Source organism: Myotis davidii, unplaced genomic scaffold (genome assembly GCF_000327345.1).
Source record: "Myotis davidii unplaced genomic scaffold, ASM32734v1 scaffold1006, whole genome shotgun sequence".
NCBI classification, from domain to species: Eukaryota; Metazoa; Chordata; class Mammalia; order Chiroptera; family Vespertilionidae; genus Myotis; species Myotis davidii.
The window spans coordinates 90,807-103,979 of record NW_006297143.1 but is presented as its reverse complement, the minus strand read 5'-3'; the positions used below and the strand labels follow the sequence as shown (position 1 = coordinate 103,979).

Here is a 13,173-nt window from a genome sequence, read left to right as displayed (position 1 = left end):
TACTATAGTTTTAAAAAATATATAAACAAATTCTTATGCACACTGCACATATCTTATTTTGAAGTAAAAAAACAAAACTTCAAAAAAAAGGCTCTCCTAACTTCAAAAAGAAAAGGCCCTACTAACTGCAAAATAAAAAAAAATAGACCTCTTAACTTCAAAAATAAATAAATCCTAACTTGTTCTTACCTCAGTCCTCAGGCAGCAGCAGGCTCTTCACAGGCAAGCTCATGACTCATCCAATCACACCCGAGACTGAGAGGAGGAGTCGAGAGACAGAGAGAAGGAGGGGAGTTGGAGAGTGCGGCCCACATTCCACATATGTGCACTGCAGGCCCGGGACGAGTCGGCTGCTAAACAACAGGCAGCAGCGTCAAAAACACCCGGCGGTCCGGGAAATGTTTTCAGCAGGGCCGCATGTGGCCCGCAGGCCATAGTTTGAGGACCCCAGCTCTATCCACTGAGCAAAACTGGCTAGGGCCCTAATTTTAATCTTATTTAGCTTGACCACACATAAAATTCTTTTCTCAAGATTCCTTTTGAACAAACCTTTCACAACTTTCCTGTCCCTCTTAATTTGTCTCTTCTCACTTATTCAGAAATAACTAACTTGTTTTACTTTTTAAACTTTTTAAAAAATATATTCTTACTGATTTTAGAGAGGAAGGGAGAGGGAGAGAGAGATAGAAACATCATTGATCAGCTCTCTCCTTCACACCCCCTTCCGGGGATTGAGCCCTCAACCAGGCATGTGCCCTTGATCGGAATCGAACCGGGACCCTCAGTCTGCAGGCCAACACTCTATCCACGGAGCCAAACTGGCTAGGGCTAACCAGCTTATTTTAGGACAAGCCATTTTCTTTTCTTTCTTTTTTTAAAAAAAATTTCTTAAAGTATTACAAAGAGTATTACACATGTCCCCCCCCACCACCCCCTTGACATTCCCCCGGCTTCCCCCACCCCCCAGTGTCTTGTGTCCGTCCATTAGTAATTTTCATATGCATGCATGTAAGTCCTTCGGTTGATCTCCGACCACCCCTCAACCCTTCCCAGGGTTCCCACTGTGGTTTGACATTCTGCTCAATGCTGCTCTGCCTCTGTATCCATTTTTGTTCATCAGTCTATAATGGTCCTTATTATCCATAAATGAGTGAGTTCGTGTGGTATTTTTCTCAGCTTCCCAGGGGCCTTCTCAGTTTAACAGGGGCCATCTCAGCCTCACAGGGGCTGCCTCAACCTCACAGGGGCCATCTCAGCCTCACAGGGGCCGTTCCAGCCTCACAGGGGCCGTCCCAGCCTCACCGGGGCCGTCTCAACCTCACTGGGGCTGTCTCAGCCTCACTGGGGCTGTCTCAACCTCACTGGGGCCGTCTCAGCCTCACTGGGGCTGTTTCAGCCTCACCGGGTCCGATTCAGCCTCACTGGGGCCGTTTCAACCTCACTGGGGCTGTTTCGACCTCACCGGTGCCATCTCGACCTCACCGGGGCTGATTCAACCTCACCGGGGCTGTCCCAGCCTTACCAGGGTCATTCGAGCCTCACTGGGGCTGTCTCAGCCTCACGGGGCTGTCCCAGCCTCACCGGGGCGGTCCCAGCCTCACAGGGGCTGTCTCAGCCTCACTGGGGCCGTTTTGATTTCACCAGGGCTGTCTCAACCTCACCGGGGCGGTCCCAGCCTCACAGGGGCTGTCTCGACCTCACCAGGGCCGATTCAACCTCACTGGGGCCGTCTCAACCCCACCGGGGCCATTTCAATCTCACTGGGGCCATCTCGACCTCACAGGGGCTGTATCAGCCTCACAGGGGCCACCTCAACCTCACACGGGCCATTTCAATCTTACCGGGGCCTTTTCAACCTCACTGGGGCCGTTGCAACCCCACCGGGGCCATTTTGATCTCACCAGGGCGGTCTCGACCTCACTGGGGCTGTCTTGAACTCACCAGTGCCGTCTCAACCTCACCGGGGCTTATTCAACCTCACCCGGGCCTTCCCAGCCTCACTGGGGCCGTCCCAGCCTCACAGGGGCCGTCTCAACCTCACCGGGGCCGTTGCAGCCTCACCGGGGCTGTCTCCTTCTCACCTGGGCTGATTTCAACCTCACCGGGGCCTTCCCAGCCTCACTGGGGTTGTCTCAGCCTCACCGGGGCTGTCCCAGCCTCACCGGGGCCGTCTCAGCCTCACCAGGGCCATCCCATCCTCACAGGGGCCGTCTCAACCTCACTGGGGCCGTCTCAACCCCACCGGGACCGTCTGACCCCCACCGGGGCCGTCCCAGGCTCACCCGAGCTGTCTCAGCCTCACAGGGGCCGTCACAGCCTCTCGGGGGCCACCTCAGTCCTACGGGGACCGCCTCAGCCTCACGGGGGCCGTCTCAGCAACACAAAGTTTGGCATTCTGTCTTTCGTTGGGCGGCTCCTTGCTGGACAAAATCTCCAGGCGTTCCTGGTGGCTGGATATCTGGTATGCTTGCCTGGATTTCATTTTCTACCAAGTGCACAGACTGCTTATCTGCCGTCTCCCAGCGTCCCATGTGAGACTGGATCTGGTGGGCCTGCCTGTGCGTTTGCTGGTACAGCGGTTCCACGTCACTGGCCCAGCTGGGTCTGGCTCCGGCTCTGGCTTCCTCTGAACCTGATTCTGCTTCTTGAGTGTGTCCCTTATGTATGTGAGGAGTTGAAATCTGGATTCTGCTGGCTGGGCTGCAAAAGCACCAGTGGTTCTCTTTGTGCCTCTAGCACAGCTTGGGTGGGGATGTAAATTGAGTAGGGCGGGGTCCCCGGGAATCACCAGGGCGGAGCAAGGGGCAATGGCGTCTCCGAGACTCCTTGCCTCTCTGCGACTCTACATCTCTGAGTGCCAGCGAGCAGCTCCGCAAGACAGCCACTCTCGCTCTCTGACCCATTGCAAGGCCATCCCGCCTCTCCCTATAGGGGTCTGGGACCTCAGGATCCCGCCCCAAACGAGCTCAGTGGATTTGAGAGTCTGCATCCCCTTCTAATTGAAAAAAACCGCGCATCCAGTTGCAGCCAGCCTGGTGCACGACTCTGCACCTCTGTTCTTGGTCAATCACCTGGGCGGGGCCAAGGGCAATGGCATCTCTGCGACTTCTTGCCTCTCCACCACTCCACGTCTCGTGTCCCCGAGTGCCAGCGAGCAGCTCTGCGAGACAGCCACTCTCTCTCCGGCTGGTTACAAGGCTGTCCCGCCTCTCCCCGTAGCGGTCTGGGACCTCAGAATCCTACCCCAAAACAAGCTCAGTGGACTCGAGAGTCTGCAACCCCTTCCGATTGAAAAAAACCACGCATCCAGTTGCAGCCCGCCTGGCACGCGACTCCGTACCTCCGTTCTTGGAGCCTCTGCACATCCTACTCAGTCTCAATGCTCTTCTTTCTTTCCTTCCAGTTGTAGAGCTTCCACTGGGCCAGCTTTCCCATGGATCCGTATGATAGCTGCTTTGTCCCACAGTTGGTAGTCTCGATGTTGTTGTGGGAGGCAGCACGCACAGGTCTCTTCATTATGCCACCATCTTGGTCCTCCTGGGTCTGCTTCTTGAAAAATCAATGGGAAAAATATCCTTGGGAGAGGTTTAAGGAACAAAGTGCATTTCCATACTTTATGTCTTCTTTTCCTAAAAACACATATTATTTCCTTTCATATTCATTAGAATCCTTTTAACCTTACGCCGCCATCTTGGTCCTCCCAAGCCATTTTCTTTTAATTTTCTCAAAAATGCATTTCCATCCCTGGCAGGTTTTCTCAGTGGTTAGAACTTTGGCCCTCAGACCCAAGGGTCTCTCTTTGATTCCAAGTCAAGGGCACGTACCTGGGTTACAGGTTCCATCCTGGGCAGTTGGGGTGCGTGCAGGAGGCAACCAATCGACGTGATCAATGTTTCTCTCTTTCTCTCCTCCCTCCCTCCCTCCCCTCCTCCCTCCCTTCCACTCTCTTTTAAAAATCAATGGGAAAAATATCCTTGGGAGAGGTTTAAGGAACAAAGTGCATTTCCATACTTTATGTCTTCTTTTCCTAAAAACACATATTATTTCCTTTCATATTCATTAGAATCCTTTTATTTTCTTTAAAAAAATCTTTATTGTTGAAAGTATTACATAGATCCCCTTTCACGCCCCCCATTGAATTTGAATTCTTAACCCTTAGAAATTTTAATTTCTAATGACAACTGAAAAGTAAGCAATTAGCACACTTTAGATTGGCAAATTTATGAATATATTTCATAAGCTCTAGAAACATAGTTTCTTTTACTGGCAAATATATTTCATAATTTTTAGGTTTTTGTTTTTTTAATTGATTTTTAGGAAGAGGGAGGGAGGGAGACACAGAGAGAGAAACATCCATATCAGAAACACTAATGGGCTGTCTCCCACACGCACCCTGACCAGGGATCAAACCACCACCTTTTGGTGTACCCACAATGCTCCAACCAACTGAGCCACACTGGCCAGGCCAATATTTCATAATTTTAGATACATATGCTTCCTCAAGTATGAAACATGTTCATTAACAGATCCAAATTTATGTTTTAGTTTATCTGTAATAAGAAGTCAAAAGTAGGTAAACTTAGACTTAGCAATTGATGTTTTAGTATTTTTTTTTAAAAAATAATGTAGATATTCAATGAATTTAACCTAACTCATCATTTAACTTAACTTAGCAAAACTCTGAGATACAAGTTACTAAAAGATTTTTTTTAAAAAAAAATATATACTTTTTATTGAATTTTTAGAGAGAGAGGAAGGTAGAAGGATAGAGAGATAGAAACATCGATGAGAGAGAAACATCATCAATCTGCTACCTCCTGCACGCTCCCCCACCCCCACCCCAGGGGATTGAGCCCAAGAGCTGGGCATGGGCCTGACCAGGAATTGAACCCGCAGCCTCTTGGTTCCCGGCTCAGTGCTGAACCTCTGAGCGACACCAGCCAGGCCCAAAAGATCTTGATAAACTATTTAAGCAAACATACCATAAAGCATAAATATTGCTGAAAACTTCACTTAAAACTTTAATTTTACTACTCTCAGTAGTAATGTTTAGGTTACTTAAGAACATTTATTATACCAAGTTGTTTTTCTTGCTGACAGATTTTGCAGCAGATATAGCAGGGACTTATCCTGACCTGGAGAGCTTGCTGATTAGTACACCCAGGTAGATGAGAGGGTTACATACAACCCTGAGGCTCTGCCGATGTAACCAAACCAAACTGAAACCAGCTCTCCCATAAAATACGCTCCAGTGCCCTTGGTTCTGAGGAGGCATTTGGATTAGTTCCTATTATATTTTTGAGAAATTTTATGTAAGGACTTAATTTCTTTCAGTCAATTAAACAGACTTTTCCAAATTAGCAATATTATCTAGGGGTGGGAACTACCACAGGGCATACATGAGCACACAGACAGATGCCAACGGAGACCGGATCGTTTTGTTTTTAAAATTTCAGCCATGAGTTAGTAAAATAAGGCAAACCCCCACTAGTTTATAAGTTCAGTGTATGGAGTCGGGTGGGTGAGGCCTTTTCTTATTACATTTCTGAGTGAGGCCGTGCAGACTTGTGCTTGTCCTTGGCAAGGAAGCTTGGAGTCAGAGCATCAGCTGTGCCTTTAAAATGCTCATTCCCTCCTTCTTCCTTCAGCCTGAGGAACCAGAGGCAGACAGGTGGGCGCCGACCTGCTTCCAGGGCTGCATTTCTGTTTTCCCAAAGATTTGTAAGGTGAGGACAGTTGCTCTCAATACCCTAAAGAGTTGGGTTTTAAGTTATGTGGCACCATAGGTTGATCTACCCATCCACATACATCATTCCTAATTTGCTTCTTTCTGGGCAAAGTGGTTTTATTTCTATTTAGGGGAGGAGGCTTTTAAAAAATTCCCAACAAGGTTAGAATCTTTAGCTTCCAATTTTGCCAGATTTCTGACCATAGACTCATTAAGTTCTTTGAAATATCAGGTTTCCAGGGATGAGGGGAGGCGAGGGAGTGGGGTGGGGGGAGTGGGTAGAATCAGGAAGAAAAGTTAAAGGACCTGCATAGATGGCCAAAGCTTCCTCAGGACCCTTTTAGAACCGCTTTTAAAATCAATTTGTCTTTTTTTGTTTGTTAATCCTCACCTGAGGATATTTTTTCCATTGATTTTTAGAGAGACTGGAAGGGAAGGAGTGAGGGAGGGAGGGGGGAGAAAGAGAGAGAAAGAGAGAGAGAGAGGGGCTTAATTGGTTGTCTCCTGCACGTACCTGGACCAACCCCCTACTGGGGATGTGCCCGCAACCAAGGTACATGTCCTTGACCGGAATTGAACCTGCGACCCTTCAGTCTGCAGGCCAATGCTCTATCCACTGAGCCAAACCGGTTAGAGCGAATCATTTCATTTCTTAAAGGCCTCTAAATTCCGACCGAAAAATGCTTCTCATCCAGGTTGTTTAACATCCTAAGATGTAACTAATTTTGGAATTTCAAAAGATCTCTAAAGTGGCCACTGCAGTTCTAAGTTGTGCTTGAGGTCCTTTGGGATAATGATTTGATAGAGAATAAATCCTAAGTTTTGAACATGTAGACAGATGGTGTTCCAGACGGGGTTGTCCTTCTGTAGCAGATTTAGACAGAGGACATCCCATCACAGACACCAGTGTCAGGGGAACCAAGAGTAAAAGTTCTGAACCTCAACCAAAGGGAGTGACTCCGTTATAACAACCTGGTTATTATTAACCGGAACGGAGTAAAGGGAAGACCAAGACATACCATGTACACAGGTTTGCCAGGAAGCTGTAGTTGAACGCCCTCCAAGTCTGCTCCCCATGGTGACGGAGCGGGGACTGGACACGTGCCCAGGAAGGTCTGAGTGTTGTGGGAAGGTGCTGACTTGCCTGTCAGCCGCACCAGGGAACAGGTGATTGCCTGGAATAAGCATGGCCGCTGCAAGGGTGAGAAATCTGAATATTTAAATTTCTGAACAAAGGGTGTTCTCTCTCTTGGCTCTTGGTCTTTGGCCCTCAGGCCCTCTTGGGACTCCTGCATTCACCCGCATGGCCTACCACCATGTGGACTCTGCACAACGGAGGAATGGACTTTAATGAGCTTGAGGCTGAGCTGGACCCGGCTGCAACATGGACGGAAGCCCTGGACACTGGCCCTCCTCTCGGCTCCGCCGGATCCCCAGCGCACCTCTTTCAGGACTGGGGTAAGGACAGGGACTTTACAACCTGAGAAATGTAACTCCACGCCAGTGAAAACCACCATTCTCCCATGCAAATCTTAGAAAGTTCTAGAGATATTGTAAGAACCCCACTCCCACCAGCAAGGAAGGAACTTGATTCTCTGGTAACAGAAGGAGATTCATAACCTAGAGGACTCACCGCTGGAATCCCGGGACTGTCATGGAGACAACACAGCACAAAGGGCTCGAGCACACACCTTGCTCAACCCAAGGGGGCAGCCCCAGAGCTGAAGCAGTGTCCGGGTCCACGGCTGCCACCATAACGCTGCCCGAGCGCCGCTGGATCGCGAGGCTTTGGCTGGTGACCACCGGTGAGGATTCATTCCAAGGGCCGAGGTTTACAAACTGGAAACACCGCTAGGCGAGGTGCAGAGCGTTCAGAGGAAGAAAGAAGCTGAGGGCTCTTAGAGGAAACAGTACTTTCTTGGGAAGAAACAGCTCTGCATGCTTAGCCTCTGGGTTGGTTCCAGATAGCAATTCTCGAGATGATGGGCAGGCGGTCTGTTCGCTGGATGCCAGGCGGTCTGGCTACATGGACATTCGTCCCTTCGTCCTTCAGGGGCTCAACAGAGGGTTATCAGGTGGTTTGATGTGCGTCTGGATATTGACACAGGACTGGAAAGTTCAAAAGTTTAAGCTCCAAGACTGGTTAAAGCAAGAATAAAATTGTTTCCTCTGGCCTCACCTACTTGATTTTAGTAATTTAGCTGCTTGGCTATCGTGACATCTTATTTCTTTGTGCTATTCCTCAGTGGCAGGGAGGAAACCCAACTTCTGAGCCCAGTGAGAGCTCATATTCTCTGTGCCTCCATTTTTTACTTCATATTTGTTTGTAACTCTGTGTCCAGAAGAGCCTCTGGGGGTACGGGGTGCTTTTCTCTTTCCAAGTCACCCACCTCACATCCCTCCCCTCATCATTTGCCAAAAAATTCAGGGAGACCAAGCTGCCGTGGGCCCTTCCCCCACACCTTATTGCTAGCTTTTTCTTTTCTTCTATCGCGTCAGTCCTACCCACTGAGAGGTGGAGGGGATAGAACGGCTGGGGCTGGAGAAAGGAGAAAAGCCAGGGTTTACCGAGTGCCCGGGTCAAGTGCTGTGCTGGGCACCGCGGCAGCTTTTCTCTGGTGGCTGCGTCTGTGGTGGGCATTCCTCTCTCCATTTGACAGATGAGGTGCAGTGCTGGGTCCAGTGGGCCAGGTGGGCTGGAGGCCCCCAGGGGGATTTGGAGTACAGGTGCCTGAATGTCGGGGAGCCCTGGGCTGTGACTCAGGTGCCAGAGAACGTGGCTCCTCCCGGTTCTCTCTCACAACAGCCAGAAATCTCACCTGAGCACCTGGCTGCAGGACTTCCCCTCTCCCGTCGGAATTCCCAGAGTTGGAAATTCCCACGCCCGAGGCAGAGGTAATTAGGCTGGGCTGCACGTTCCTCTGGGTGGGGCTGTCTGGCTGAGCTCTGTCTCCTGTGGGGTCTCCTCAGGACGGGGTCCAGGTACCCCAAGCCCTGTGGAGAGGACTCCAGGGAGCAGACCGCACGACCGATGCAGAGTTAATGCCAAGAGACCGAGCTGCTTTCTAAGCCACTTTATTTCTCGCCACTGACCAGTAGGGCGGTTACAGGCACAGCTCCCCTGGGGAGCAGAGGTTCAGCGATGTAGCGACAGTCAGTCACTAAATCAACATTATTTAGACACCTTGGTCAGATAAATATTTTTAAAAACATAAGCAAAGGGAGACACAGAGACCAGGAGGCCAGGTGGGAAGAGCCTAGCGTTCAGCTCCATTTTCACGGAAAACATGTCTGAGCCAAGGCAGCCCTTGCGCTGGGTCTCCCTGGACACCTGACCTCCCGAATAAATACTTTTATTAGCAAATAAATAAATAATAAATAAATAATAAATAACCACAAGTGCAAACATAAACAGAGGAGCTGGCCCTCTGGGCGCTCTGCTCAGGGAGCTTCCGGGAACATTTGCAGAAAGGGAGGTAAGATCTTCTCACGGGATGTCCTGAAGTGTCTGGCCAGCACGAAAGATTCCCCGGCCCCCACACCCAGGAGTCCGGCTGCACTCAGGCATCCAAACCTGCGTTTTGAATGCTGGGGAGTGGCCGGTGCCCCGCTGTCCAGGCCACACCACAGTGCGTTCTAGGTTTCTAAGTGTTGTTTAAAGTTTTAAGCGTGGAGCCCAGCCCTGAGCCCCTAATCCCCTTGCTAACCCAGAGGGGACGGAGTGGTCTGAGGAGTGGGTAGCACAGGGACTGAGGCGGACGAGAACGGACATCCTGCTCCCTCAAAGGGCAACGATCCCAAAGTAGACCTGCCCAGACTCCGCAAAATCGAGATAGTCCGGCAGGTTGATCTCGGCGCTGAGCCGGTCGCCCTTCTCCAGCCGGAAGACTCCGCCCAGGTAGATGGGCTCGTACCAGGGCATCGCCTCAGCCCCCTCGGGGGTCTCCCGCTGGCAGGGGCTCTTGATGGCGGAGAGGAGGTTGATCTTGTCCTTGTAGGAGACGGCAAAGCGGCTGACGGTGTGAGTGAGCAGCAGGGGGCTGTGAGGGCAGCCTTGGCCCTTGAAGAGGACCTGGGAGTAGACCAGGTACAGCCCGTTCAGGGGCACCACCAGCTGGTTGTCTACCAGGCTGACACCATTGGCCAGGAGTGCGTTGGCCACCTTGTTCTGCCACAGCAGCTGCCCCGTAGTTTGCTGGTTTGCTGGAGGGAGGGAGAGGGGAGTTAGGGTGACCCTGTCAGTTCCACTCCCACATCCTGGCCCTTGAGTCCTGCACACCCTCCACATCCTGTTCCTGTCCCCTCTGTCTGTCTTCCCATATCCCATCTGCCCACGGAGCTCTGAGTACCCCACCCCCACCCCCGAGGCCGTGGTGCTTCTCCGCCCTCCCCTTGAATTCAGTGAGTTCTTCTCACAGGGTCTCCAAGGACTGTCTGCCCTCAGCCTGGGCCCAGCTCCCAAACCCCAGCCCTCCCCAGCCCACCTGCTTCTACGCCCCCAGACCATCTTCAGAGCTCTTACCTACAACATGGGCCACAGGCTTGTCACCTGGGGTTCGAGAAGATAACCCTGAGGAAAGAGGAAAGAAAAAGGTGAGACCCTTAAGTTTCCCCCCAAAATAGCCTGCTACTTTGACCTCCATTCCTCATCCCTCCACCCCCAGGTGTAAATTTCCCCGCTGCTACCATCCCAGGACTAACACCAACTCTACCCAAACCCAGACGTAGGCGAGAGGCTTAGGCGACACTCACCGAGGGTCTTGGCCAGCGGGAGGTTGCCCATCTGGAACTGCTGGGGAGAATGAGGGTGCTGCTGGGGAGAAGGAAGAGGATTAGCATCAGAACAGGTCCCCCCGGGGAGAAAGAGCTGGCTGCTTAGCTGGTGTGTCCTCTCTGCCTGATGTGTCTAGTTTTCTCTCCATCCACAATTTCACTCACTCACCCGTCTATGCGACAATCTTTGTTGAGAGCTTTCCAGGAGGCAGACGCCCTAAATTCATCTTTCTGTATTTCTCCTTCCTCCACCTCATCTCCTTCACAGCTCCCATCTCTGCTCATCTCAGCATCTTCATTCATAGCACCTGTTTTCTCCCTAGCTCTCTACTCATGCCCCACAGCTCTCTACACATCTCTCGGTATGTGCTTGTCCACTTGCTCATTCATTCACTCAACACATGTTTAGTGAGCACCTTCTAGGTGACAGGTCCTCTCTCTCCAACCTTCTCTCTCGCTGATCTCTCCACTTCTCTTTCTGCCTCCCCGTCTTTCTCCAGTGTTCCCTCCCACCTCTCACCCTCTTTCCCCTCATTTTTCTCTTGGTGGTGGGGGGAGCCGAGGCTGGCGAGGCACTCACCTCTTCCCTCTGGGGGCCGATCACCCCCAAGTGCAGCAGGCAGAAGAGTGTGGTGGCTCCTGCCACGAGGAGGAAGGAGAAGAGGCTGAGGCACAAGCACCGCCTGGAGCCCTGGGGGCCCCCTGCCTTCTTGGGGAGCGCCTCCTCCGCCAGCTCCACGTCCCGGATCATGCTTTCAGTGCTCATGCTGTGTCCCAGCGAAGCACAGGGTGGCTGCGGCTGCGGCTGCGAGAGGGTGGAGAGGGTGTCCGCGGGAGAGAGCTGCCTGGCGCTTCTCTGGGGCTGTGTCGCTGAGAGGTCACTTCCCGAGGGTCTGGAGCTGGCTCTCTCCCGTGTCCTCGCTGAGCAGCGTCTGTTGGCTGCCTGTGCCAGCAGCTGCCTTTATAGCCTGGGGGGTGGAGGGCGGGGAGAGCTCTCATTCAACCAGCGGAAAACTTCCTTGGTGGAGAAACCCATGAGCTCATCTGGAGGAAGCGGTAGTGGGCCCTGCACCTTCAGTCTCGGTTTGGTTTCTTCTCCATTGCGGGGGTGGGGATTTGGAAAGTTGGGGACACCCAGGCATCAAGGATACTGGCTGCTCTCCCCGCCTGGATTGGGAGGTGGCCTTGCTGGGCCAGTCAGTGTTGTGAATGTAGGACCTTAAAGGCTGGACCCCAGTTCCCCTCTGCCCCCTAATTCCCACGGTCTCCATTCCTTTTGGGGACCAGGGCTGTGGCCTGTTTCCCTCTAATTTGCAGGCAGGACTCACATAGGGGCAGCACTGGAAACAGGAGGGGTTTCAGAGAGCTGAGTCCTGGACAGGAAGAAAAAGGGGAAACCTGCTGGGGGGCTGGGTCTCTGGGAGAGGAGGGGATGGGGCCCCTGGAGGCCTGGGGGAAGAGCAGCGGCAAGCCTGGGCAACCCAGAGAGAGCGAGGCAGCCTGGGAGTCCCGAACCCCACCGGCAGGCCTTCCCGTTCGCTCTGACCTCACAGTGCTGCTTCAGTCTCGGCTCCAAAGGCACCCGAGGCTCTGATTTTCGTATGAGGCCCAGTGTGTGGCCACGTGACCCCAAAGAACGCCTGCTCCCTCGGGTCCCTCGAAAGGGCCTAGTCCCCGAGCCCCTGGGCGTGACCACCTCCCTCAAATGTCCCCTGTGTTCCCCAGCCCCTCACCTTGGAGGCTTTCAGGGGACCCCATGCTCCGCCCCATAGTCCTGAAGACCCTTCGGTGGGGTCACTTCTCTCTGGAAGCTCCCTGTAACCCACTCCCCACAGCCTCCACCTGTGGCCATATCTGCCAGGGCTCCCCACTCCAGGACTCTATCCGCCCTCCATTCCTTAAACAGCCCCGAGACGTCCTTCCCTCCCAGACAGACAGACAGAGCCAGAGCATCTCGCAGGAAAAGGTTTATTGGGCCTCAGGGAGGTGCCGATGTCTCCTGGCAGGTGTTGGGTGATGGGGCTCTTGTCCTAGGGCCTGGCCGCGACCACCTGGCCCCTCCAGGGCATCCCGAGATGTCCCCCGCCCCATCAGGTGGGCACACTTATCTCTGTCTCCTCTCATGTCCCCTATTTCTCCCTTCCCTCCATCCTCCATAAATAAATAACTTATTTTTTTCTCCTTATAAATAATCCCCCTCCCTGCCTCCAGACAGCCACCTGCTCCGGACCTGTCTGCTCCCCTCCCTGTCCCCGCCCTCCCTGTGCCGCGGCCGGCCGGGGCCACAGAGCAGAGCTCTGGGTGGGAGCGTCCAGGCGCCCGGAGCGCAGTGGGATCTGGCGGCTGGGGAGGGGACCCTGGGTGCCCAGGGCGCCTTCTTTGAAGCTCCAGGTGACATGAGCAGGGAGACTTGAGACTGCTGGAATGGTCACAGGCAAGGTGACCTTTGAGATGGTCAGGGTGGAGGCAAGATGGGGAGAAGGCCTTGAAACCAATTTTTTTTCTTTCTGGAATTTTCTACAGCGCGAAAGCTCCAAAGAAGACAGTACTGGGCCCGAGGAGCAGGTGGTCGATGCCGTCGGTGCTGGTGGAGAGCTGGTCGCCCCGGGTGAGCAGGAACACCGCGCCCTGGTACACCGAGCGCACCCAGGGCCCCCGCGGCCCGGGGCTCA

At 52.8% G+C, this 13,173-nt stretch overlaps 2 protein-coding genes across 2 annotated transcripts in view; both read right to left on the bottom strand.

Annotated features, from left to right (window-relative positions):
• Positions 1-8,790: 8,790 nt before the first annotated feature.
• On the bottom strand, positions 8,791-11,417 carry TNF (tumor necrosis factor). The gene is made up of 4 exons (XM_015569859.1): positions 11,082-11,417; positions 10,481-10,538; positions 10,251-10,298; positions 8,791-9,931 (listed from the first exon to the last, which is right to left on the bottom strand). Exons 1-4 carry the CDS (start codon positions 11,265-11,267, stop codon positions 9,510-9,512), a joined length of 714 nt encoding a protein of 237 aa, XP_015425345.1. The 5' UTR covers positions 11,268-11,417; the 3' UTR covers positions 8,791-9,509.
• Positions 11,418-12,719: 1,302 nt separating this feature from the next.
• Positions 12,720-13,173, bottom strand: part of LTA (lymphotoxin alpha) — a gene marked incomplete at its 5' end in the record, with an annotated part of 1,074 nt that continues 620 nt past the window's right edge. The window contains one exon of the mRNA XM_006772852.2: positions 12,720-13,169. Within this exon, the coding sequence (XP_006772915.1) occupies positions 13,019-13,169 (151 nt within the window). The remainder of the gene's footprint in view (positions 13,170-13,173) is intronic.

Bases quoted from the DNA above. Each gene is read 5' to 3' on its own strand.
- TNF (XM_015569859.1), bottom strand. From the start codon at position 11,267: ATGAGCACTGAAAGCATGATCCGGGACGTGGAGCTGGCGGAGGAGGCG. The intron at 10,299-10,480 runs GTGAGTGTCGCC...CTCTTTCCTCAG, and splicing joins CCCGCTGGCCAAGACCCTCG to GGTTATCTTCTCGAACCCCA. The intron at 9,932-10,250 runs GTAAGAGCTCTG...CCCTCCCTCCAG, and splicing joins GCCTGTGGCCCATGTTGTAG to CAAACCAGCAAACTACGGGG.